Below are 22,320 nucleotides of genomic sequence, written 5' to 3'. Positions count from 1 at the left end.
TGTGACTATACATGTGTCCTCCATTCATCCCATACTGCCTCTCTAACTCTGTTCTGGTCCGCTGTTGAGCTCCTTTTAAGATGGCCACCACCATGTTATGCAGAGTGCTGTAGGAAAGACACACACCCCCTTCCACTGTCCTTGGATGGTTGGATGGACATGGTGCCTACATCATCAGCACTAGTGCAGAGGAGGGGTGGGGGGGGGCATTTCTGAGATTTTCCTACAACACTGCAGGGGAACATCTGAGATGGTTCTTATTGAAAGAAATCTGACAAAGAACCAAAAGAGGAACAGAGGCATCCTGGGAGGAATGGAGGGCACCAATTGTGTTGAGTATACATGTGCCATGTTTAGTCAAATTTTAGGCTTGGACTGGAGGGTCACTGTTTTCCCCATGTCATGCAAGTCTAGGAAGCTGAGATATGAGGAGCAATCTTGTGGAGAGCTCATGTGGCAGAGTTGTGTCTGCCTATGACATGGAGGGATCATTGTGCCCAGCAGTCAAAATAGGTCAAACAATGACCCATACAGTTCTTTTATCTTAATGGCAGGCACAGGGCCATCTAAAGCAGCACTTTTGTGAGAGGACCCTACAAACAACTCCTCACATCTCAGCATCCTGGAGCCCTGTAAGTTTGACTTGGGAGGAGAGGGAAGCTTGGTTAGCTGTAGTCACGCCTGAATTTCTAGGTCTTTAGTTTGGTCCATATGTCCAATTGGGGCAAGAGTATTTTTTAATGGTATAATTTTTGAATGACCCCTAACTAAGGAATGTAACTACGTTGTCTGCAATGTTCCATATCTTAAAATTCAGTCTAGGGGCGAAAGAATGAGAAGTCATAACTCATAGTGGTATTTGTGTCTTCCTCTCCTGACCCCAAATGGCAGAAGATCCTTTTATTAGGAAATAACTGGGAGTTACACTTATAAGCTAAAAATGCAAAAGATCGAATAGAATTCTGCCACACGGACCTACCATCTGAACACAATTAAAGGGGTTGTCTCATCATGGATAATGGGGGCATATCGCTAGGATATGCCCCTATTGTCTTATAGGTGTGGGTCACAACGCTGAGACCCTCACCTATTTCGAGAACGGGGCCCGCAAGTGAAGGAGGGCGCACTGCGCATGCGCAGCCGCCCTCCATTCATTTTCTATGGGGCTGGCGAAAATAGCCTAGCGTAGCGGGGCTACGTTCTCTATATAGGTGAGGGTCCCAGCGGTGACCCGCACCTATAAGACAATGGGGGCATATCCTAGCAATATGCCTCCATTGTCTATGATGAGACAACGCCTTTAAGGTACTCTAGCATGGTAAAACCAAAGCAAAGGAGTACCTTTGTCTACATACATGACGTCCCCTCTGTAGCCATCTAGCTTTTATACCAAATATTGCAACCTAGGTATTTCCAGGATTTAATTATGCTTAATTTATCTTACTATATCAACATCATAGAGGATGTTCTAGTTGATTTTGGGACCATCAGGTTTGGACCATTTAGGCTAGTTTCACACTGCGCGCAGTGTTTTTTTTTCTCGGCATATTTGCCGGGTTGCGGCCAGGTCTACACCGGTCCCCATTATAGTTATATATAGGGACAGAGGCTTTTAAGCTTCCATCAATGCAGGAATGCAGAGAGATCCGGCAGGCTATTCCCTTCCGGAATGTGTGATTCTAGCCTTACTGAGCTACGAGATTGATAATGAACGGGAGGCAATTATTTTGTCTTTCACCCCATATACACAAGGTCATCATCTAACCTTACACTACATTTGAATGGCCCATAAAAAGAAGGAACTAAAGTTGTGATCTGTAGACCCTTTACAGCATTTACACTGATGGTTCTAACTCTTCATGATTACATATAAATTATGTTAATTAAATAATTAATCACACACGTTAACGATAATGAAGTACATGTTATTAATGGGCAGTAATGCATTTTAAGGTCTTTTCCAGACATATATTTTCACTTGATTTATTTTCGGCTGCATTGATTTGTGGGCACTCGTTATTTCACAGTTGCACATTTTATATGTTAGAGCGGCGGTCAGGGCTGCCATCAGTAGTATCTGGACAGAATAGCAAATGGTTAAAGGGGTTCTCAAACAATGGACATTTATCACCTATCCCCAGGATAGGGGACCAAGGTCTGATCACTGGGGCCCCACCACTGAGACTCAAATTGATTACTAGAATGGGGGTCCTATGCTCACTGCAAAGGTATTCAAATGTAGCAGCCGTAGAGCATGGGTGCTGCACTCCTTTCAAATTCTGTGGGACTCATGGGGGTGCTTGAGCACTGTCTTCAGCATTCTCATAGAATTTGAATGAAGTGGCAGAGTGCATCCTGTCAGCCACTCCATTCAAACTGGTGGGAGGGGAACCTCTGGGAATAGATTTTTGCCTATTCCTTTCCATCATAATGATTGCCATCCCCTTTGCATCACACAGAGGCCATGTGCGTAGGGATCACCATAGCAGCCATAGCAATGGCTATGGGGCCCTATGCCACTGGGGGCCCAGGCTGCCTGCTGAGGATTGTTATAATTTTTTTAATTCATGTGGTATAGCTACAGGGGTCGCAGGCCCCTCCAGGACAGACAGAGAAAGCGCTATCTGCAGGGCCTGTAGGCTGTGGGCGGTGCGATAGGTGTTGGCTGGAGGCAGAGTGGCGTACCTGCAGTGAGGAGAGGGAGTGGTCCCGCTCCCAGTCTGGGCGGCAGTCCCACTGGCCGGAGGTGGAAGAGGCGGAGCGTACAGCGAAGCTGCGTGCTGCTGGGCCTGGCAGCACTGCTGGAGTGTGGGCGCGCAGACATTCAAGTGGCTGTGAGGTGAGGGCTGGCTGACTCTGGGACTGGTAAAATTTACTCTGGAGTCCTGGACCATTATATTTAGGGAGGAGGGGGGAGCAGGACCCTGGAGGTATGGACCAGTACATTTAAGGAGAAGGGGGGAGCAGGACCTGGAGGTATGGTCTGGACCATTATATAGGGGGGAACACGACACTGGACCATTATATCTTGGGAGGAGGGGGAGCAGGACCCTGGAGGTCTGGACCATTATATTTAGGGGGAAGCAGGACCCTGGAGGTCTAGACCAATTTATTGAGGGAGGAGCCGCAGGATCTCCAAGGTCTAAACCATTAAATTGTGGGGGGGAGCAGGACACTTGATGTCTGGACCATTATATCTGGGGACTGGCAGTGGGAGATTTAGGATGGGTGTGGGAGGTCTTGGAGGAGTGTGGGGATCCTGGGGTGGGAGGTACTGGAGGGGTGTTTGGGTGGGAGCTCTGAGAGGTATGTGGGGGTGTGAGATCCGGGAGGGGGGCCCATAAATTATTTTGCTATGGGGCCCAGTCATTTCTAGCTACGCCCCTGACAGAGGCTCAGGAATGTCTGGGTTTCATGCCACATTTTGGGTGCTTTAGGAGTCCTATTTTTGCACATTATCAATGAGGCTATACTAATAATAGGTCAGTTGTGCAGGTGCCAAGCAGTGACTACTAGGCGGCAACCAAGATCTGAGGGTGGTTTTGTCTGGGCCCCTGACAGCAGTACCACCTGTACTGTTCTGGTGGTCAGGGACGGACTGGGAACTTAAAGTGGTCCTGGAAAAAATACTAAAAGTGTCCCCTTTTTGTAGTCGGGTTCAAGTTGATGGAAGGCAGGGCCAACACAAGTAGGCAGGGCCAGCAATACCATATTGTAGCACATGATACCACACCAGCAGAGCCAAATACCACAGTCCAGCACAAAATACATCCCCAAGAACGTCCACTGGTTGGCCATGAGGAGGGCTTAGGTGGCCTCCTGGGCATTGGCCCGCCAGGAAATTTCTCTGTAAGGTCTATGACCGCCCCTGCTAGTGGTAGACCTGGCAGTGGTTTGCAAGCTGTGGCTCTCCAGGTGTGATGAAATTACAACTCCCATCATTCCCTGACAGACCCAGGCTGGGAGATGTTGCTTCACCACAGCTGAAGAGCCATTATATTATTGTAGTATACACCATAGGTGTTGCTTTTACCTTTAGTAATCCAGAAACCAAAGGGCACATCAAGGCAGACACTCATGTTTTTAGCAGTAAATATCATTTTGGCTACTTACACTGTCTCATCATTCAGAAACTCCAGCTCTCCATAGGCATCTTCAAAGTCAATTCCTCCTCCTCGTGCAGAACCTTCTACCGTCCGATATGGTATAACAACAGTTCCTCTTGCCCCGGAGTTGCGAACCACTTTTACCTCCAAGAGTCCAACACTTTCACTGACATGAACAAGCTTCTCCTCAAAAGTGAAAATTCCAGCATGGTCATCGTCCAATATGGTTACTGTGGCAATGAGCGGAGAGACCAGACGTGCTTTTGGGTGACCGTCCTCATCCGATTCAAACATTCCTTCTGCATCGCCTACTCTTAAGTTCATGAGTCGTACAAAGAAATGTTCATCTTCCTCAAAGATGTCATCATCAATGATACCAATCTTAATCTCTTTTTGGGTCTCTCCTGGTTTGAAAATTAAAGTTCCTTCACTGTATTCGTAGTCAGAGCCGGCATTGGCAGAGCCGTCCTCTGTTTTATAGTCCACATAGAATGTGCTCCCACCATCTCCTCCTTGGCAAGCAACATTGAGCGTCACAAATCCACAATTTTCCAGACACTGGTAGTTGCAAGGTTGGAAACAGATCTTGCTTGTGTTCTCCTCTCCAGCTTCGGACATCACCTCCTGAAGATTGGCTGGCTTTTTGCTATGTTCAGCTGCATGTTTCTTCAACACGTTGCCTGCACCTATCATCATACGTGTGGCCTGGATACGATAGAAGGCCCTGCTCTTCTGTTGGTGCAGCAACGCATAATAATTTGCCATTTCCACCAATTGGTCCAGCTCACGTTCCGGATACTTCTGCTTCAGTTCTTTCAAGATGCGTATGACTTCTTTACGGCTTTCGTCAAGTTCCTTGGCTTCAGCAGCTGCCGCTGCACTGTCTTGCACTCCAGGTTCTTTAGTTTCTGCAGGCATTACTGCAGATGCCCCCAACTTGCCATCCATTTCTATGCTTTTGGGGAATTCCCCCTCAGTCTCAATGATGATACCTCTACGCTTATCTGCTCGGTACCTCTTGTAAACATATTTGTAAAAGAGAAGACGCTTGTCTGCTATCCATGCAAAGACCACACAGGCTGGAAAGAATAAGAGAGTGACCAACGCCTCCCAGACTTGGACACGACCTGGAGAGATAACAGCGAGAATGAGGTACAACCATATGTAAGCAAAGATACTCCAGGTAGCTGTGACAAAAAATACTCTTGGGTGCTTGATCTTCCTTGACTCACCATTGGGGATGACATAGACACAAATGGCAATAATCACAAACATGTTAAATGCAGCAGAACCCACAATGGTTGCTGGCCCTAGTTCACCTGCCTGAAAGTTGTGACCACACACCTCAATAACAGAGAGAAGGATCTCTGGAGCAGAAGAACCTAGTGCCATCAGTGTCAGATTGGAAACTGTCTCGTTCCATATGCGCACAGTCGCAACACTCGTTTCTCCATTTGGTTTGGTCAGTGTGATTTCCTTCTCTTGTGATGTGATGACCTCAATCGAGGCCATGAAGCGGTCAGCAATGATTGACACCCCCAGGAAGAGGTAAAGCATTGCTACAAAATAAACCACAGCCCGGGCAGCTTTGTCTCCTGTGGATGGATTGTGGGGGCTCCAGACTGGGAGCAGGATGCCCGGCTGACATTGACGAATCTCTGATACTGTACAGTTATCTTCTGATATGTCTGAGGAGGCGGATGCAATTATGGATACCGCCAGAAGGATTCCCACTCTTAGAACGTATGCCATGGCTGATTTGTTTCTTGTGGAAGCTTTATGTGAGATGACGTTGGAGTAAGGGTTGCTCGAGATGAAGATGCCTATAATAAAAAATAAAATACAGGTATATTATCTGTTATATTGCTCAGTGGCACATAATATGTATATAATATAAATGTTAAATGTTAAAGGACTGCAGCATCCGTTGAAAGATATTTTTTTTATCACCCATGTCCCGGATGTTGCATACCCATCAGGCAGCCAGGGAGAGAGACGCCGTCTCGCTGGAAGCATGTCACCATGCAAAGACATGTCTCTCATTCTCCCAGAGGGTCTCTGGCTCTACGGCGGGACATCCCTCATCCCTCGCTGGCCTAGTAAAGTTTTGCACATTACGCTCGTACGTCACTCTGTGGGATCCATTCCGGATCTTGCTGCTGCTGGGAGACGGGACGCCTTCATTCCCAGCGCTGATGCTGGTCAGGGGTCCCAGGACACCGGAACCCCTTGTGCAGTGGCGTGCCCAAGGGGGGGCCGGGGGGGGGCAGTCCGCCCCGGGTGCCAGCTCTCAGGGGGGTGCCAAAACAAAGCAATGAACGCTTCGATCAATACAGATAGAGGCGCTCATTGCTTTTCTCTTTATAAGATGCATGGCATCTTATAAAGGGAATACTTGTGAGCGCTTCCATAATGGAAGCACTCACTAGTCTGCAGGAGGGGGAGAGAAGCGCTGTGAGCGCTGTACAGTACTTACCCCTCCTTCTGCTCGCTCTTCTCAGGGCCCGAGCTGCTGTGTCCTGGCTGCCTGCAGCGTCAGGACGTACAGAGCGCTCTCTGACCTGACGCTGCAGGAGGTCAGGTGATGGCAGCGCAGGCCCTGAGAAGAGAAGGGAGCCAGAACAGGGAGAGTGGCGACAGGAGAGGTAAATTACTTTATTATTTTACAGTCTGATCTGAGGTCTGATATGGAGGTCTAATGGGGGTTCTGGAGAGGTCTAATGGGGGTCTGGAAAGGTCTGACTGGGGGGTCAGGAGGTTTGACTGGGGGGGTCTGGAGGTCTGACTGGGGGGTCTGGAGTTCTGACTGGGGGTCTGGAGTGGTCTAATGGGGGGTTTGGAAGTCTGACTGGGGAGTCTGGAGGTCTGACTGGGGGGTCTGGAGGTCTGACTGGGGGTCTGAAGGTCTGACTGGGGGTCAGATATGGGGATCTGGAGGTCTAGTGGGAGTCTGGAGGTCTAATGGGGGTCTTATATGGGGGTATTATCTGAGGGCTTATATTGGGTGGGGGTCTTACATGGAGGTCTAATGGGGGTCTGATCTGAGGTTTAAAACTGGGGTCTTATATGGGGTCTGACATAGAGGTCTAAAGGGGGTCTGGTCTGAGATGGGGGATCTCATTTAGGGTTTTATATGGGGGTCTGATCTGAAAGGAAGGGGGGATTTTTTTGTACTAGCGCACAATAGAAAGGGGTGTACTGACACACTATCTGTGTGGTACCATTATTTTCAGGGGGACTGTTTCTGCAGGAAAGTATTGGGGAGCACAGTGGACACAGTATTGGGGGTGGCAGGATGGGGTGTTGAGGAGGTGAGGAGGATAATGGAACAGTAGGAAAGTATGATGTCTGTTTGTTAAACTCTGCAGAGACGAGGCGCGGCTGAAAGAAGTCACCATGGCGGTCTGGCCTGACAGGAGAAGAAGAGGAAAGAGAATATCTACATCAGAGAAGAGAAGTCACTGGATGTAAGAGGTACATATGTGGCGCTGTATGACCCTGTATGTTCTGTAGCGCTGTATGTAATGTTTTCCAAGTATGTCTTTAAAGGGGATGTCCGCTTTTCTTTTGTATGAGCGCTGCCTTCTCTGCTCTGTTTACCTGCTAATCACTGCAAATGCTACAGCGAGCAGGTGAACAGAACAGAGAAAGTAGCTCTCATATAAGCGCTGCCCTCTCTACAAATAGCTGGGGGGACAGAGGGCATTACTACTATGGAGGGGGCACAGAGGGCACTACTAATGTGAAGGGGGCACAATGGGCATTTCTACTATGGAGGGGGCACAGAGCCAGACGGCATTACTACAATGAAGGGGGCATAGTGGGCATTAGTACTGTGAAGGGGGCACAGTGGGCATTAGTACTGTAAAGGGGGCACAAAGGGGATTTCTACTATGGAGGGGGCACAGAGAGCATTACTAGCACAGTGGGCATTACTACTATTAAGGGGGCACAATGGGCATTATTACTGTGAAGGGGGAAAATGGGCATTATTACTATGAAGGGGGCTCAGTGGGCATTATTACTATACAGGGGGCACAATGGAAATTATTACTATTAAGGGGACACAATGAGGATTATTACTGTGAAGGGGGGGCAAAATGGCATTATTACTATGAAGGGGGAACAGTGGGCATTATTACTATACAGGGGGAACAATGGGGATTAATTCTATGAAGGGTACACAATGCGGATTATTACTGTGAAGGGGGGACAATGGGGATTATTACTGTGAAAGGGGCACAGAGAGAGCATACTGTGAGGGGGGCACATCTGTTCAAAACTACTGTGAAGGTTGTACAATGAGGGCAATAGTACTGTGAGCTGTGAGGGGGTACAATTCTTTTAAAGTATTGGGGGGGGGGGCAGAGAAAGGACCTGCCCCGGGTGCCAAACACCCTAGGCACGCCACTGCCCTTGTGTCAGCTGTTGCCAGGGAACCTCTGTTGTTATGTCTCCTGACTTGGACATGTGGTGGGAGGCTCCCTCCTCTGCACACTCTCAGCCCTCACCTCTGCTTCCCTGGTCTGAGGGTGGAGATTGGGTGTGACCTCAGCGGTGTCAGGTGATCTGAGAAGGGATATTTAAACCTGCTCTTTTCCCCCCACTCACTGCTGATTATTCAGTTGCTTCCCTGTCTGGCTCTAGCTCTGGCTCTGGTTCTGGCTCTGGTTCTGGCTCTGGCTCTAGCTCTGGGTCTGGTTCTGGCTCTGGCTCTGGTTCTGGCTCTGGCTCTGGTTCTGGCTCTGGCTCTAGCTCTGGGTCTGGTTCTGGCTCTGGTTCTGGCTCTGGCTCTAGCTCTAGCTCTGGCTCTAGCTCTAGCTCTGGCTCTCTTCTGGTTCTTTTGCCCTTGCTTACGTTTCCTGACTATTCTTGTGTTTCCCTATTGACCATTGCTTCAGTGTCACGGTATTTACTTAGTTTTTTTTTGCCCAACTGCGGCCCATGTGCCCAGCCACCAGCCGTCCTGCTACTTGACACCTGGGAAGGGCTCTGCCAAAGTCCCCCTTCCTGCTGGAGGCGGGTGAAGAGTACCCCGGCCCTCGAGGGTGTTCAGAGTGTGACGGCTTGCGCAAAGTGTGTCTGGTACGCTGCATTTGCTGGCCGTTAGTTTGGCTTTTCATTACATTAGCATTACAATACCCTTGACTTTTCTGAGTACAGTTATATGGGGATTGGGTCTTCATCTTAGTGGCTTAGCAATCAGTGAACTTTTGTATGGTGCTGTCCTAAACTGTATACTATTCTGTAATTTGTGTCTGGCATCATCATACATACATGACACCGCTATACCATACACATTCATTATACCGCGCACAAAGATAGTATGGCTAAACCACACACATATACATTACTACTATATGACACATCCATACAGATTACACACATGCATACAACCACTACAGATAGATAGTATACACTCATAAAAGCATGATAGATAGATACAGGTTAAAAAAGGTGTCATTAGGACACATGTCAGGAAAATTGATTCTTAAGACTCTTTTATTTCTTATGCCAGTCTGCGAGGCTCAGCTCTTTCTGCAACTGCTGCACCCTCTCCACTTTGACAGGGTCAGGCAGTGTAAATGTCATCACATCTGACCCTGTCAAAGTGGAGAGGGTGCAGCAGTTACAGAGAGGGCAGAGCCTCTATGTGTAACAGCAATGCCCCCGCTGCTCCTAGAGACGCATTTGCATATATTCCCAAAAAAATCTTGTGGGTACATATATACATGGGACCAACACAGATGTTTTCAGCTGCCAAGTGCACATGTGTAACGCCCCAGAGGTGCATTACCACTTCTGCACCATGCTACTATCTCTAATGGGCTAGTGTCATGTCATTTATGTACAGACGTGGACAAAATTGTTGGTACCCTTTGGTCAATGAAAGAAAAAGTCACAATGGTCACAGAAATAACTTTAATCTGACAAAAGTAATAATAAATTAAAATTCTATAAATGTTAACCAATGAAAGTCAGACATTGTTTTTCAACCATGCTTCAACAGAATTATGTAAAAAAATAAACTCATGAAACAGGCATGGACAAAAATGATGGTACCCCTAGAAAACACAGAACATAATGTGACCAAAGGGACATGTTAATTCAAGGTGTGTCCACTAATTAGCATCACAGGTGTCTACAACCTTGTAATCAGCCATTGGGCCTATATATATGGCTCCAGGTAATCACTGTGTTGTTTGGTGATATGGTGTGTACCACACTCGACATGGACCAGAGGAAGCAAAGGAAAGAGCTGTCTCAAGAGATCAGAAAGAAAATTATAGACAAGCATGTTAAAGGTAAAGGCTATAAGACCATCTCCAAGCAACTAGATGTTCCTGTGAGTACAGTTGCACATATTATTCATAAGTTTAAGATCCATGGGACTGTAGCCAACCTCCCTGGACGTGGCCGCAGGAGGAAAATTGATGACAAATCTAAGAGACGGATAATCCGAATGGTAACAAAAGAGCCTAGAAAGACTTCTAAAGAGATTCAAGGTGAACTTCATGCTCAAGGAACATCAGTGTCAGATCGCACCATCCGTGGTTGTTTGAGCCAAAGTGGACTACATGGGAGACGACCAAGGAGGACACCATTGTTGAAAACGAATCATAAAAAAGCAAGACTGGAATATGCCAAACTACATGTTGACAAGCCACAAAGCTTCTGGGAGAATGTCCTGTGGACAGATGAGACAAAAATCGAAGTTTTTGCCAAGGCACATCAGCTGTATGTTCACAGACGAAAAAATGAAGCATATCAAGAAAAGAACACTGTCCCTACTGTGAAACATGGAGGAGGCTCTGTTATGTTCTGGGGCTGCTTTGCTGCGTCTGGCACAGGGTGTCTTGAATCTGTGCAGGGTACAATGAAATCTCAAGACTATCAAGGAATTCTAGAGAGAAATGTACTAGCCAGTGTCAGAAAGCTTGGTCTCAGTCGCAGGTCATGGGTCTTGCAACAGGACAATGACCCAAAACACACCGCTAAAAACACCCAAGAATGGCTAAGAGGAAAAAATTGGACTATTCTAAAGTGGCCTTCTATGAGCCCTGACCTCAATCCTATTGAGCATCTTTGGAAGGAGCTGAAACATGCAGTCTGGAAAAGGCACCCTTCAAACCGGACACAACTGGAGCAGTTTGCTCATGAGGAGTGGGCCAAAATACCTGCTGAGAGGTGCAGATGTCTCATTGACAGTTACAGGAAGCGTTTGATTGCAGTGATTGCCTCAAAAGGTTGCGCAACAAAATATTAAGTTAGGGGTACCATCATTTTTGTCCATGCCTGTTTCATGAGTTTATTTTTTTACATAATTCTGTTGAAGCATGGTTGAAAAACAATGTCTGACTTTCATTGGTTAACATTTATAGAATTTTAATTTATTATTACTTTTGTCAGATTAAAGTTATTTCTGTGACCATTGTGACTTTTTCTTTCATTGACCAAAGGGTACCAACAATTTTGTCCACGTCTGTATTTTATTTCCAGGTCCTGAACAATGTGCATTCATAATCTTGTTATGTAGCTGTTTATATGTAATATGTCTGGTTCACCAGCAGGTGGCAGCAAACATGGTAGAGCTACAGGTACAGAGAATGGAGCTTTCCTTTCCATTCTAACCCCCTCTGTGGTGTAGTGGGCGTTTTTATCACTTGCTGCAGGGAGGGAGGGGTTCTAGTTTCGAGTTAGTCTAAGTTTACCCCCTGATAGGAGAAGGCAGCAGATGCACGTCCCTGTTGGACGTGACCCTGTCTAGGCCAGCTAGAGCACCTTTAGCTCAGCTGGACATGGAGGCAGAAGCTGGAAGCCTCTTGAGCCAGGAGTAAAGTTTTTTCCTGGACAGTTTAGAGACAGACTACAAGAAGAAAGTTACAGCCTGCAGTTAAAGCTAAGTTACATAGCTAGCCTGTCAGCACAGAAGAGCCAGAGAGCAACAAACGTAGCAGAGAGGAGTTTGCCTGCCACCGTTAATGCTAAAGCCTGCTGGAAACTAAGACAAAGCCCGAGTCTGTTTGGAGAAATGTTCATGCAAAGTAAACTGTTATCAACTTCATCACAAGGTCTGGACTCTTCATCCCCCTTCTTCAACAACCCCCCTTTCAATTGCTTCGGAGACAACGCCTAGGGTCCTGCGTATCCAGGTAGGAGCACCTTGACACGTGCACAACACCTTAAGGCACATTATAGGCTACCCTACACCACTCTGGCATCACTACACCTGGGTACCATCTACCATATCACTAAAAGGGGCCCTTGTTGCGTCATTGCAACTGGTGTCACGAAAAAAAATTGCTGTACATCACACATGCAACAGGTCAGCCAGTTTCATAGGTACAAATCTTCTGAAGATTTTGAGACTTGTTTTGCTCTGCAGATTCCTCAGCAGCCTTAATCTGACTGATGAAATAGGTGTTGGCAGAGCACCCCTTTCTTTTCACGATAATAAAAACATGCACACTTGGCTTGACTAGGCGTGGTTACTTCAATGTGGAAATAAGACCCAACCCGATATGTAGAAATCCAACATGGCCTATTCTTCGTCCACCTGACATGTTTCATCAAGGGAGAATCAGAAGGCCCCCTCTATACACATAGCTTTTTGTGTTAATGCAGGCTTGGGCGACTTTCCTTTTAGGCCAGGTTAATGCTCCCTTACAACAGGCAGAAGATTCTGCTCATGGACCTGCAAAGCATGCAAAGAGACGGCTAGGTTATGCCTCCTATCATTAGACGCTCCCTGTTCAGGTCCACAGCTTCATGTCACCGACTGCTGGTAGTGCAGCATCTTCTCCTACCAGTGGCTAGTCCAGCCGAGCCCAACCTTCATGCCATCAGAGTTGCCATCTAGAATATGTGGGCCTCCTATAGGCAATTGGTCAGGGCCCCTCAAATTTCTTCCATCTTGTACCTTGGGCGTTATTTTGTCAGGGAACTCAACGTCCCAAAAAGTCCAACCTGAATCTATGTATGTTGTGACCATGATGCTGTTGCCTCTCGGAGGGCACAATCAAAAGTGCTGCCCCACAAAACTTCATTCAAGCGCTCGGCTTGTCCCGATTGTGTCACCAGGATTTCCTTATTGCTTAAAATGGTTCTTCATCGCTCGAAATGGCTCCTCATCAACTGCTGCTGGCTCCTCAGAGCTCCTCCCTCTAACTCAGGGATGCCCAACCTGTGGCCCTACAGCTGTTGCTAAACTGCAGTTCCCAGCATGCTTGGACAGCCTACAGCTATTAGGGCATGCTGGGAGTTGTAGTTTTGCAACAGCTGGAGGGCCGCAGTTCGAGCATCATGGCTCTGACTCCTCACCTTTCAACCAAACCAAGACATGGGCATGCACAGATGGGACAGGTAGGGGAAATAGATGGTGGAGGGCAGTGTCGGACTGGGGTGCCTTGGCCCCACCAGGAAAATTTCTTCTGGGGGTCCCACTGAAAAGCTAGATGCAATCATTATCTGTCTGCTCAGACAGTGGCAAGAAGCAGCAAGATACTATAAGATGATTGATTATGGGGGGGTCTCTGCAGCAACTTCAAGAAGGTGGTCCTTGGGGCTGGCCTGCCTCTGTTCCTAGAAGTCATCTTAGCCACCGTATGTGTCTCTAATAATAAACTGGATATTTGATAAATAAAAGCCTGATTGGGGGGGGGGGGGGGGGGGGGGACATAAACCACCTCACCACAAACAGAGAGCACAGCGGAGAACATTTATAATACATATGCAGAATCCCAGACCTGTGGGTAACTGCAGTGGTTTGTAATGTAATGTTCAATATCGCACTTCTTGCTATTCACTTTATACACCAGCAGTTGGTAACATAAATGGACCTTACCATACCATTTCTCCCCTCTTGGTAGGAGTGGGCTGGTCCGACTTCCTGCCAAGAGAGGGGCAGAGCTAGTTAGAGGAGAGTGTGGAAAAGAGTGTGATCCAGCTCTCGCTCCCCCAGGTCATGAGGACCACAGAGTTGGCTCAGCTAGGAGGACAACTACTCCTGAGAGCCTGAAGGATCCCAAGCTACAGAAGATCTTTAAACTACTGTGTAGTATTGTCAACAGGAGTGACAATCAATCTATACAGACTCTGCTGCAAGGTGATGGGAAACACATTAAGACACCACCACCGCAGTTCAGGGCAGGCATAGCTAGAAGTCTGCATTATAAAGTAGACACCTACAGCCACAGGTGCCAACTTTATAGCTGTAGTAAATAAAAATCAGGAGAGACATTGTCAGCTAGTAAAATTCTTCTGCCACATGGCCACCCACCATACTTTATTATCTGGTAGGAGAAACTGCACTTTGAAAGAACTGCTGCTGCATGTGCTGCTATTTGTTTTTTTCCACTCAGAGAGGGTACTTCCACACTAGCGTTATTCTTTTCTGACATAGAGTTCCGTCCTACGGGCTCAATACCAGAAAAGAACTGATCAGTTTTATCCTAATGCATTGTGAATGGAGAGCAATCCGTTCAGGATGCATCAGGATGTCTTCAGTTCAGTCCTTTTGACTTTTCAGGACGGAGATAATACGGAGATATACTGTATTTAGTATATTGGGCAGACTAGATGGGCCAAATGGTTCTTATCTGCCGGCACATTCTATGTTTCTATGTAGCATGCTGCGGTTTTATCTACGTCCAAAATTCCGGAACACTTGCCGGAATGCCGGATCTGGCATTTTTTCCCTATTGACATGCATTAATGCCATGATCTGGCCCGAGTGTTCCGGCAAAATGGATCCGGCATTGTGGTCTGCACATGCTCAGACCGCAAAAAATGTGAAAAAAATAAGTGCCGGATCCGTTTTTCCGGATGACCACGGAGAGACGGATCCGGCATTTCAATGCATTTGTCATAAGGATCCATCTGACAAATGCCATCAGTTTGCATGGGTTTTGACGGATCTGGCAAGTGTGAAAGTACCCTAAAGAAAGACGTTATTTGTTCTATAATCTCTGCCTGGTTCCTTCATATCACTGCACTGAACCCCAGGGAGTAACAGGACGGACTGAGGTAGGACACCATGACACAACAACCATCAGGGCCACTATCACTCCCACCCTTTGCACTGGCTTCTCAGGGGCTTGCTGCAGATACAGGGCATATCCTTTGACAGGATAGCCTGGGCCTCTTCATGGTACCATCTATAGTGCCCTGATGACGGCTCTGATCTAAATATGAACTGGATGCCCACCGGTGCCTCGTTCCTCACCAATTATCACACCAGCCAGGCCTCCAGTCCTCACCAAATCGCCAAATCCGCTCCACTCTTTCTTCATACCTGCTTTCTGTTCATCTCTTCCCTGCCCACTACTCCACTAAGTGCAATCCGGCTATACCACCTATCCTCATCAATTTTGGTCCAGCTCTGACCAACCCTCACCCAATCATGTCTAAGCACCCGGTGCAGAAGCAGTCCAGAGCAACAGGGTGCGGCAAGGAATCAGACTCGGCGATCGCTTCCTCTGATCAATGTGGCTGCCTTTGCCGGAAAGAAAAAAACATGGCAAATAATTGCCGTCTGACAAAAGGGGCCGTGTTGTTTGTGTAGTTTACATGTAATTGCTCAGCTGGGCCAATCGCTGTGCCACCTCACGCTGCGCCAAGCCTTTGCTAGCTGCCGTCTCAAGAGAGATGTCAAACAGGGACAGACTTAACGTCTGCACTATTTATACACCTTCCACCCCTGGGAAAGCGCTGAAACGCGCTGCTCTCCCTGCGTACCAGAGACGTGCAGGAATCCAGCGGCAGGTGCTACAGGAGTCATGCCGTTAAACAAGAGGAGCCCCTGGGAGTCTCCTGATCTAGCGGCGCACATGGATCAGAGCTCAGGCTGGCAGAAGGCAGGAGAGATTAATGCTTTATATAGGGCCTGGCAGGCCTGGGGTCATAGAGAAAGAACATTGGGTCGTATTATGACAGGCGGGACAGTCCTGCATCTTACATTCTAAGCGTACTCCTGCAATTATCAGCATTATTTGCTGTCTTCAAATTCTGGATTTGCATATATCCAAAACTAAAGGAAGTTATGCAGGATTACAAAAACAGCACCACTCCTGTCCAGAGGCTGTGCCTGGTATTGCACCTCAACTCTATTCACCTCCGTCTAGCTGCAATACCAGACTCAACCTCTGGGCAGGGATGGCGCTGTTTTAGTAAGAAAGCAGTCATTTTTTTTTTTCTAATCCTGTATGACCCCTTTAATTTCAGTTGGGGCCATTAGTCGTGACTTCACACTTATCTATAGGCACAAATGGGGATGATCTATGCTCTCACGCCAAATACTCACTTCAGGATTTGACATGGTTTATAGTTACACGAGCGACCATGCATACGGCTCATCCACATGCACCCGTCGTCAAGTAGAGTAGGCATAGTGTGCATGTACCCACAGGTAGCTGAGGAAACGGTAAAATCTGCAGCATGCAGGCGGGGGTAAGGATGCTCCCCTGCCCCGTTTTTAAAGAGTTTATCCCATGAATAATGTAAAAATTTAAAATCGTACTTAATCTAGTAGCTGGTGGCAATTGAAGGATAGAGCTGAGCATGTGTGTCCAACTCAGTGAACAGGACAGAGAAAGTAGAAAAAGGGCAAACAGCAGGTGGCGCTCTACAGATAGACTTCATTGAATAACTCAGTAGATATAATACAGTTTTAATTACATGCAACTACAAAAGTATTCAGATCCAGGTGCTGATTTGAAAAATGTAGAATATATTTTGTGGGACGACCCCTTTAACTATATTCCTATCCAGGGGACCTGTTGCACTATTTACCCCATGGCTAAAGCGACCTTGAAGGCACAGTATGGGCACATGGCATTGCATGGGTGCCATATGGTGGATGCATAGCAGCTTGTGCATGCGACCTGATTACATTGGGGTTTATTCGCTTCTTAGGCCTCTTGCCCACGGCCATTGTGGTTCCGTTCCGTGCATTTGGGACCGGATTTTGCGGTCCCCAATGCGCAGGCAACGTCCGTGCGACGGCCGAGACTGATCCAGACCCATTCAACTTAAATGGGTCCATGATCCGTTCGTTCCGCAAAAAGATAGAACAAGTTCTATTTTTTTGCGTAACGGAATCACGGGGTTCCGTGGGGTTCCGTTCCATGCTTCCGTTACGCACCGCATCTCCGGATTTGCGGATCCATTCAAGTGATGCGGAATGCACACGGCCGGTGCCCCGTGTATTGCGGAACCGCCGTATGCGGCCCGCAATACGGCCACGGGAGCACAACGGCCGTGTGCAAGAGGCCTTATCCTGCTTTATGTACTATTCATGTTCCGTTATCAGCAGGTATATAAGTGTGAACAGGGAGGGAAGATGCAGGGATCCGGCTGCACCTCACAGATGATATAACTCCACTGACGCTGCCGAGTGAGTCACATCCGCTGCAGCAGTATAAGTACATACAGAGGCAGCGTAATTCAAGGATACTGACGACAAAGGGATAAGTGTAGCGGTAGCGAGGTCTGGATAGTGTTTTTGCAAAGCTGAGTAATAATCTTGCTACTTTCCTTAGCTGTATAGTCACCGCATACAGATAGTCTTTAGATTCATTCCACACAGAACGATCGATTTCAAGCTTTTATTTCTTTAAAATGTTGATGATTATGGCTGACAGCTAATGAAAACGCAAAAGTCAGGATCTCGGAAAATTAAAGACCAATTGAAAAAATTATTTTAAATACAGAAATGTATGTACAGTATATGGGTTGGCTCTTGAGGCACTGGCTGCACCCGCAGTCCACTCCTTCAGAGTCTCTACCGAGTTCTTGAATGCCCATTTTTTGACAATCCTTTTAAGGCTGCGGTCAGGGGCGTTGCTAGGTTAAAACATTTGGGGGCCTGGGCCCCTGATGTTTTGTCCCAGGCCCTGAATGTACTGCCTGTCAGCTAGATACAACTGTATTACTGTCCTCAGGAAGGAAGTACAATTGAATCTAGACGGCAATACAATTGGATCTAATGCACTGGAAGATGTCAAGGACCTGTGATGACATCACAGGTCATGTGACCAGTAAAACAGGCAGGGGTTGAGAAGGACCTGCGATGATGTCTCCATCATGTGACCAGTGCAGGAGAGGAAGGCAGTGAAGAGTAGAAGTCCTGGGGGAAGAAGCTGTGTTGATGTCTGCTACATGAGGAGAGGTAAGTGAAGGGAGAGGTAGAGCAATGCTGGCAGTTGTGGTTATTTAACTGGAACTGTATGTTAGGGCTAAAGGTAGGGGTGTTATTTACATGGAACTGTATGTTGGAGGTGGCTGGGGAGGGGGTGATGTTATTTACATGAGACTGTATGCTGATGGTGACTGTGGGAGTAAGTGATGTTATTTACATGGGACTGTATGTTGAAGGTGGCTGGTGGGGGGGATTATGTTATTTACATGGGACTGAATGTTGAGGGAGTGATGTTTACATGGGATTGCATGTTGGAGGCGGCTGGGGAAGAGCTGATGTTATTTACATGGAACTGTATATTGAAGGGAGCTAGAGAGATGGTGTGATGTTATTTACATGGGACATTATGGCGGAGGCAGGAATATAACTACAGGGGGCACCAGAGGGGGCATTTTAAATACTGGGGGCACTTCAGGGTGAGCATTATAACAATAGGGGGCAGTATAAATACTGGGGACATTATAGGCGTTCTTATTACTACTGGGGGCTCTATAGGAGGGACTTATAGATCCACCTTATTTCTACTAAGAGCTCTATGGTGAGCCTTATTACTACTGAGTAGGGTTGTAGCAGGTATGGAATTATCAATACCCTAATCGATACTTTTGACATTTGGGATTTGACATTTACCGATACTAGGCCGCTCTACTCACCATGTTCCCTCAGCAGCACAGAGGAGAAGGAGTCTCTCCCGCCCTCCCCCCTGTGCCGCTGCTGCCGCCAATAAGAAGAGAGAGGGGCGGAGGAGGGGAGGGGCTGTGGCCACTGCGCCACCAATGATGATAACTCACGCATTAATACAAATATAGGCGGCGGGTGCCGGCGGTAGAATCACCTAGCCGGCACCCGACCTCTATGACAGGGTGCTGCGATCCGCGCCAGTTAACCCCTCATGTGCGGCACCCGCCTCCTGTATTTTTATTAAAAGGTTACTTATCTTCATTGGTGCTGCAGTGCGTCCCTCCTTCCCCCAGTACTAAAAACATTGGTTGCGCAGTGCGCCCCCCCAACTCCCCTAGAATTAAAGTCATTGGTGGCAGTGGCCACAGGGTCCTCTCCCCTCCTCCTCATTGGTGGTGCAGTGTGAGCTTCTTATCGGAGCTCCAGCAGTGAGGCCCTGGCTGCCATGGTAAGCTCCCTGCTGTGTGCACGTAGCACAGAGCAGCAGGGAGAATGTGAGGTCCTATTGACCCTAATAGACCAAAATATTAAGCTTAAAGGGACACTGACAGGCCCAATAAGCATATTTAGCTATATATATATGCATGCATAGGTCTTCTGATGTGTATTAAAAACATATAAGTATAACCCCTGTCCACCTTATAAATACAGCAAAATCATGTTTGATAACCTAATCGCTCTTCTTTCTGCCCAAGGGGCGGCGTTTCAACTCCACATGGGCACACACATGCCCCAACCGCCGTTTTCAATATTCATTGGACCTTGGGCCCCAGATCTTTTGAGACCCTAGCAACGCCCCTGGCTGCGGTTATCCCTGTTGCTTGTGCACCTTTTTCTTGCACACTTTTTCCTTCCACTCAACTTTAATATGCCTGGATACAGCATTCTGTGAGCAGCCAGCTTCTTTAGCAATGACCTTTTGTGGCTTCCCCACCTTCTGGAAGGTGTCAATGACTGTCTTCTGGACAACTGTCAAGTCTGCAGTCTTCCCCATGATTGTGCACCCTACTGAACCAGACTGAGAAACCAGGGAACCTATGCAGGTGTTTTGTGTCGATTAGCTGATTAGAGTGTGACACCATGAGTCTACAATATTCAACCTTTTCACAAAATTCTATACAGTCTGACTTTTGGGTTTTCTTTAGCTGTAAGCTATCATCAACATTAAAAGAAATAAACACTTGACGTCGATCACTCTGTGTGTAGTGAATCTATAAAATATACGAGTACCACCCGGCCATTGAAGGGATTGTCTCACCTGAGACATGCCAAAAATGTCAGATAGGCGCGGATCCTGCACCTATCTCCAGAACGGGACATCCAATGTCAGCGGAGACCAGCCACTCATGAGCAGTCGCCCTCCAATCAATTCTATGGGCTGCCGATTGCTGGCTCGGCTATCTCCAACAGTCCCATAGAAGTGAATGGAGCGGTGGCCGCGCTTGCGATGTGCGCTCTCTATTCATTTCTATGGTACTGCCAAAAATAGCAGAGCGAGCTTGCTCAGCTATTTTCAGAACTCCCATAGAAATTAACAGAGCAGGCAGTGCATGCACGGTGCCCTCTTCTTCACTTTAGGGGGCCCATTCTGGAGATAGGTGCAGGTCCAACCTCTGGGACCTGCACCTATCTGACATTGGTGGCATATCACTAGGATATGCCATTAATGTCAGATAGTTGCGGACACCAACCTCTGGGACCTGCTCCTATCTCCAGAATGGGTACCCCCAAAGTGAAGGAGAGTGTATCGCGCATGCGCACCTTGCCCTCCATTTACTGCTATGGGACTGCCATACATAGCCGAGCCACTACTGTCCTAGGCGTGAACCGAGGTTGGCCTCGCATGCGCCGCGAAAAAAAACTATATGTGACACCAGGCTGAGACTGCCATGTGTAATGCCTGATAGCAGATACAAAATTTTCCGCAGACAGCTCGGAAATAAGGCCTCTTTCACACGGCCCGCAATGCACGAGCACAGTCCGTGGGGCAGCCGCAGCAGATCACGGACCCATTCACTTGAATGGGTCCGCGATCTGGCCGTTCCGCAAAAAGATAGGACATGTTCTATCTTTTTGCGGAACGGAAGTACGGGACAAAACCCCACTCCGTAGTGCTTCCATTCTGCACCATTCCGCATCTCCGGATTTGCGGACTCACTGAAGTGAATGGGTCCGCATCCTTGATGCGGAATGTCCACAGAACGGCACCCATGTATTGCGGATCCGCAAATGCAGTCCGCAATACGGCAACGGGGCGCACACGCCCGTGGGAAAGAGGCCTTAAGCAGATCTTATATTCCTGATCCTGGACAACTCCTTTAATAGAAAAAAGGAAATATTGAAAAAAAAAAATACATCTTTTTTTTGTAATGCTAGAAATTGAATGGCGATGGAACAGGTGCAGCGTGACACCGAATGCAAAAAAAAACGTACAATCTGCCATCTGATTAAATCTCCAGGATCTGTTTATTTCCATCTATGAAATAAACGTAAACCATTTGACATGATGAAAGTCATTCTGGGCATAGTGGCAGGGCTGATGTGATAGTGGCAGGCGCTGAATAATCAGATGTAGCAGAGCCGAGCCGGAAAACATTGAGATGACATAATAGCTCATAATGGAACCAGCTCACCGTTTCTGTACTATTACATAGGACTGCAGATATAAGCATTAACTAGCTCGTCATCTGCAACGTGTGACTCTCCAATAGGATGAAACTACAACTCCCAGCATGCCCTGACAACCTGCTATACTAAATATTCCATCATGCATACAGGACCTTATATTTAAAGCACAGAGAGGAAGTGAAGTGTCAAAGTTTACAACAAGACACGAGTTTACAACTACTCCTCCGCTCCAGCAGCCAAGGGGAGCGTTACATTTGCTGTCTACTTTTACAAAAACAGCGCTACATCTTTCCACTGGTTGCATCTGGTATTGCTGCTCAACTCTATGGAAGTGAATTGGGCTGTGTTGCAATACCACAAACAACCTGCAGACAGGAGTAGCACAGTTTTTTTGTTTGTTTTTTGGGGGGGGGGGGCAGCAATGTTCAAGAGGGAACTGGACAGCTCAGGGGATCGACCTGTATTAAAGAGGTTCTCCAGGCTCTCCTATATTGATGACCTATTCTCAGGATAGGTCATCAATATCAGATCGGCGGGGGTCTGACACCCGGCACCCCCATCCATCAGCTGTATGAGGAGGAGGAGCGCTCAGTGTGCACGTGCCGTCTCCCTTCTCTCTTCCTGTCCACTGCCGCTGTCTATGGCAAAGCAGTAGCGAACAGGAAGAGGGACGGGAGATGGCATGTGCACACTGCACGCCCTGCCTCC

At 47.5% G+C, this 22,320-nt stretch overlaps 1 protein-coding gene across 2 annotated transcripts in view; it reads right to left on the bottom strand.

Annotated features, from left to right (window-relative positions):
- SLC8A2 (solute carrier family 8 member A2) overlaps window positions 1-22,320 on the bottom strand; it is a 129,601-nt gene that overhangs the window by 82,693 nt on the left and 24,588 nt on the right. For both annotated transcript variants that reach the window (XM_044306554.1, XM_044306555.1), the window contains exon 2: window positions 4,114-5,929. In XM_044306554.1, coding sequence (XP_044162489.1) covers window positions 4,114-5,858 — 1,745 coding nt within the window. In that variant the 5' untranslated portion in view covers window positions 5,859-5,929. The remainder of the gene's footprint in view (window positions 1-4,113; window positions 5,930-22,320) is intronic.

Source organism: Bufo gargarizans, chromosome 9, assembly GCF_014858855.1.
Source record: "Bufo gargarizans isolate SCDJY-AF-19 chromosome 9, ASM1485885v1, whole genome shotgun sequence".
NCBI classification, from domain to species: domain Eukaryota; kingdom Metazoa; phylum Chordata; class Amphibia; order Anura; family Bufonidae; genus Bufo; species Bufo gargarizans.
Note: the sequence above shows the minus strand (reverse complement) of the source record. Positions and strands in the feature narration are given on the sequence as shown.